Genomic DNA, 5,823 nt, shown 5'->3' with positions numbered 1-5,823 from the left:
CATGTCTTGGCAAAAAAAAAAAAATTCTAGTGTATATATAAGCATATTATAATAACTTTTTAAATTAGTACTGTTATTTTTAGAAGTTTGTCACAAGTAGGACTTTGAACCAGTTCAGTCTAGTTCTAAGAATCAGCTGGGAATCTTATTAAACTGTAGATTCTGATTCAGTACATCTGTGGAGGAAATGCAAATTCTCAGCAGGGGGAGTCAAAGTACAACGAACCAGTTCTAATCCCTGGTCACAAGGCTTGAGCTTCCAAACAGTCTTCTTTGTAATATACTCACTGCCATCAAATCATTTCGACTCAGGAAACCCACTGGGCTGTAAATCCTTACAGAAGTAGAATGCCTCATCCTTCTTCTACAGAGTACATGGTAGGTTCAAACCACTAACATTCTGGTTAGCAGCTAAATGCCTTAACCACTACAACACCAGAGCGCCTTTTTGTAGTAAAGAAATGGCATTATCTATCTTCCCCTCAAAAATCTAATTGGATCTTAGTAATCTTAAGTTCATGGATGGGTGGTTCATTTCAAAGCTCCATTATATACAGGCTTTCCCCACTATATCCACTACGATCACTGCAAACCTTACCACGATTAAACATCTCCTTGAAATCATCTTTTCGGAAGTCGGGTAAAACTGGATTAATCCACTCTTGTACTTGAATACCAAGCTCCTTTGATAGTATTTTTAGAGTTGTTGTCTTTCCACATCCAGGAGGACCTGTTATTAATAAAATAGATCCACCCTAAAAGCAAATATAAACAATTAAAAATCAAAATCACTAGGATGCTAGAATATATTTTAATTTTCATTCTAAAATCAATCTTAATATAGACCTCTCATAGGAAAATACATCTTAAAATTATACAAGTATAATACTGTTATAAGACTTCAATTTGGGTATCAGATTCTTCAACAAATGTATATTAAGTAAGTATTTATCAGAGATTAGATACTGTACAAATTGTGGGTTCCAGTAACTTTCCCTCATATATTTGATCTGATAAAGAAGTTAAATAAAATATATGGGGAAGATTTCCTACATCCAGTTATGGCTAAAATCCTTGCCCATTTGTCTACCTTTATTAACTACCATAGGCAAAGGGCTTTGTACTTGAACTCAGAAGAAAGGCAGCTCCATTATTTAAAATGGCAGTGCTCCAAAATGCAATACCTATGGGTTTTTTCATATGATCAGAATGTCTTAAAATTGATTGTGATGCATCAAAAAAAAAAGGACCAGGTTTACTGGTCTGATAGAGCCTGGTGAAACCTCTGAGATTATAGCCCCTACCTGCCCTTCAGGTCTGTAAATGAACCCATTCCTATGGTTTCCTTTCAAATAAAAGACAGGCATATATAAGCTGAACATTTACATTAGGTAGATACACTTTGAGAAGTCAATCATGGGAGAATAGAAGGGCAGTGTATGCACAGGGAGACAGCTAGGGGGAAGGGTGGGCAAGAGTACACAGGAGGGAAGAACACAGGGAAGAAGTAACCATGGGGAGGAAGTGAGAAGAGAACTGTTACACTGTGGGAAATTGCAGTCAATGTCATGAGACAAAATGTGTATGAACTGCTATATGGAAAGTGAATTTGCTCTGTAAAGCTCACTCAAATCACAGTAAAAATTAAAAAAAAAAATTTATTGCTGTGATGGATGTACAACTCTGAATACATTAAAAGCCAATGGACTACACACTTCAAATAGGTGAATTATACAATATGTGTATTATAACTCAATAAAGCTGTTAAACATTTATAATACATACATGTATATGTATATATATATGCATGTTAATAACAAGTGTTAGCCAAGACGTAGAGAAACTGGAACCCTCAAATACTGCTGGTAGGGATGTAAAAACGGTACAGTAGCTTTGGAAACTCATTCATGGTCATGTTGTCAGAAGGAACCAGTCAGTCCTTAGGGAAGGATATCATGACAAGAACAGACATATGTATAACCATGTTCATCACAGCACTATTTACAAAAGCTAAAAGATGGAAATAACCTAGGGGTCCATCAACTGAAGAATGGATAACCAAACTTTGGTACATACACACAATGGAATACTATGCAACCCAAAAGAATAACCCAGAATCTGCAAAACACCACATAATGTCGATAAACTTGGAAGACATTATGTTGAGTGAAATAAGTCAATCACAGAAGGACAAATATTGCATTAGTCCGTTATTGTAAAAATCAAGGAAAGGTTTCTATATGGAAGGAAATTTTCTTTGTTGGTTACCAGGGGTGGGAGGGGAGAAGAGGGAACACTGTTAGATAGGTAGAGGTAAGTAATGATTTGGGTGAAGAGAAGGGCAATGTACCAAATGTGAGTGATCAACATGGTGGCACTGAGGAAGAAGAAGACATAGAGGCACATGGGAGGTACAGACAACAAAAATGACCCCTTTTGCACATACAGTACAGCGTTGTCAGTGAAGGCAAACACAGGTATACGGGTGGATAGATGGGTGAACAGGCTAAACTATTAGGTATGTCTATGAAGCGGGGAGTATTCCCAAGATCATGTATAGGGTTGGCAAACAATGGTCCTATAAGTGTATTTGTATGGTGTACAGTAGAGCTGAAAAGAGACAAGGTTGTAGTCACTTTTTGGTCACAGCCAGCTACCCAGAAGGACCAAGTAGTTGAACCTGTGGGCTCGGGACCATAGGCACAGGGGCATGAAGCTCCATTGGGATAACATACTACACAAAACATTTTTCCACCTCCTACTTTGGCGAGTAGCGACTGGGATCTCAAAAGCTTGAAAGCTGCCATCTAAATGCAACAATGGATCTCTCCTTGTCCAGCGCAAAGAAGAATGAAGAAAACCAAAGATTCATGGAAAGAATTAGTCCTAGCAATTGGTACACCATGTGATCCTCAGCCTATACAACTATGAGACCAGAAAAACTAGATGGTATTTGGCTACCAATGTCAATCACTCGGAGGGGGATCTATGTAGGAAATCCTGGATAGAGAAGGAGAACAATGTGGAACAACACTCAAAAAAAAAAAAAAAAGGGACTAGGTTTGTTGGTCTGATAGAGCCTGGTGGAACCACTGAGACTATGGCCCCCAGCTGCCCTTTAGGTTTAGAACTGAACCCACATCTGTGGTTTCCAGCCAAGCAAAAGACAGGCATAGGAGTTGAACATTTACCTGAGGTAAATACACTCTTTGGAGAGAACAATCTTGGGAGAAAGAAGAGCTGTTTATGCATAGGGAGACAGCTCAGGGGGCAGGGGTGCATGTAGATATGGACACAGGTAAGAGGTGACTATTAGGAGGAAGTAGGAGGGGAGCTGTTGCATTGTGGTGAATTGTGGTCAGTGTCATGAGACAAAGTGTATGTGAATTGCTGTATGGAAAGCGAATTTGCTTTGTAAATTTTCACCCAAATCACAATAAAAAAAAAATAAAATAAACTTCTCTATACAAGTTCAAAGCATTAGAAGATGGAGGAATAGGCAGACAAGCAACACAGACCCTCTTCAACAAAGAAAAGAAAAACCAATTGACAGAGATACAGAAGCTAATACTAGAGCCCCGAGCTTTGAAAGAATTATATAGAAGTGAATTAGGCACCAACTAGTGGAAAATCCTGAAAGAAAACAGTAAGTACAGAGACAGTTGGAGCTGCAGACTATCACCCACTCTGACTAGACCAACAGCCTGAATATTTCCAAGTAGTGATGGAAGCTGAGAATTGACTTAAAGATCAGCCCTGGTCACCAAGGACTGCAGGGACGACTGTGCTGGTTGCCTATGACTAGGAAGGGAAACAGCAAAGAGGAGACAACCCGAGCTGTGGACTTTCCGCTGTCCAGAGGACGCAGCCATTTTGACTGTCTACACGTGGCAGCCATTTTGGATATTTAAAGTGACCAAGGGTGCAGCCATTTTGAATGCTTACAAGTGGCAGCTGTTTTGGATATTTGAAGTGACCTAGGGTGCAGCCATTTTGAATGTACAAGTGGTGGCCATTTTGGATATTTAAGGTGACAGAGGGCGCAGCCATTTTGAATGTTCACAAGTGGTGGCCATTTTGGATATTTAAAGTGACAGAGGGTGCAGCCATTTTGAATCTTTACAAGTGGCAACCTTTTTGGATTTTAAAGTGATGTCATTCTCATTTGGATTCCAGTGATCTAAGAATAGGCTCTGTTTGCCAAGGTCGGCAGGGACATATGAAAGGCTGACAAGGGGAAAGGAGACAGGTGGTGAGTGCTGTCGACTAATGAATAGAGGAGCACAGTACCCTGCTTGTGTAGATAACATACAAACAAAACAAAAACAAAAATCGTGGGCAAGTCACTCCAACATACAATCACAAATTAAATATAAACACAAAAACATCACAATGCCTTGGCGACAACAGAACATCATGGTGTACACACAGAAATCCAGAAGACTAACACTAAATTTTCAGAAATAGATAAGACATTGAATGGGAAAAGGAGCAGAATTGAATCGATGGAAGACAGAATTAGATTAAAAGCAAATACCTGAATACTTCTTTGGAAAGGGGTCAATCAGAAAAAAGATTAAAACAAAATAAAGAAAGGCTAAGGTTCATGTGGGATTCCATCAAAAGGAATAACCTACATATCATCGGAATTCCAGAACAGGAAGAGACAAATAAAACCACAGAGAAACTTGTTGAAGATTTGTTGGAAGACAATTTTCTTGGTATCATGAAAGATGAAAATATATCCATTCAGAAGTCCAACAAACCCCAAACAGGATAGACCCCAGAAGAAAATCACCAAGACATATCATCATCAAACTTACCAAAACCAAAGACAAAGAAAGAATCACGAGAGCAGCATGGGAAAAACAAAAAGTTATCTACAAGGGGCAACCAATAACACTAAACTTAGATTTCTTGGCAGAAACCATGCAGGCAGGAAGACAATGGGATGGTATATATAAAACCCTGAAAGAGAACAATTTTCCAACCAAGAATTATGTACCCTGCAAAACTGTCCCTCAAATATGATGATGAAATTAGGACATTTCCAGATAAGCAGAAATTAAAGGAATTTGTTAAAACCAGACTAACCTTACAAGCGATGCTAAAGGGAGTCCTTTGGACAGAGAAGCAACAACGGCCAACAACAACTGACCATTAATACACATGATGACATAACCCAGAAACCAACCCAGCTGTGGAAGTATCCAAAGTAAAGAACCCTACAAGATTGTGAAAAGGGAACCAGAGACATCAATTGACAAATGATGACAACTACAAACCAAAAAGAGGGAAAAAACTGTGTCATTATAGAACTTCCAGAAGGTAGGGAAGTCAAGACAACTATAAGATAGAATGGACTATTCTAAACTTGGGAAGAAAACCATAAATCACAGGGTAACCTCAAAGAAAAATGATAAACCTTCACATCAAAAAAGAAGACCAGCATAAATATTCAGCAAATACTAAAACAATAGCAACGAAGGAAGCTTTTTTTGAGCTCAGCTAAGAAAATTACATGGAACAAAGAAATCGACACCATGAAAAAGCACGTAACAAAATTGACAGCAAGAAATTCATATTTGCCAATAATTATGTATCTGGCAAGAGACTTATCTCCCAGGTTTGTAGCAGAAGAGTAGAAGAGCAAACTATGGTACATACACATAATCGAATGTTATGCAGCACTAAAGAATAATGTAGAGTCTACAAAACACCACATAATATGGATGAACTTGGAGGATATTATGCTAGTGAAGTAAGTCAGTCACAGAAGGACAAATATAAGTTCACTGTTGTGGAGGGTCAAGGAAAGGTCTA

General features: G+C 38.6%; 1 protein-coding gene across 1 annotated transcript in view; it reads right to left on the bottom strand.

The window, feature by feature from the left end:
- The window catches only part of RAD17 (RAD17 checkpoint clamp loader component), a 93,635-nt gene that overhangs the window by 73,861 nt on the left and 13,951 nt on the right, over nt 1–5,823 (bottom strand). Inside the window, exon 5 of the mRNA XM_007943361.2 lies at nt 599–755. Coding sequence (XP_007941552.2) covers nt 599–755 — 157 coding nt within the window. The remainder of the gene's footprint in view (nt 1–598; nt 756–5,823) is intronic.

Source organism: Orycteropus afer, unplaced genomic scaffold (assembly GCF_000298275.1).
Source record: "Orycteropus afer afer isolate SDZICR_OR568_19922 unplaced genomic scaffold, OryAfe1.0 scaffold00104, whole genome shotgun sequence".
Taxonomy (NCBI): domain Eukaryota; kingdom Metazoa; phylum Chordata; class Mammalia; order Tubulidentata; family Orycteropodidae; genus Orycteropus; species Orycteropus afer.
This window is presented reverse-complemented; position numbering and strand designations above follow the sequence as displayed.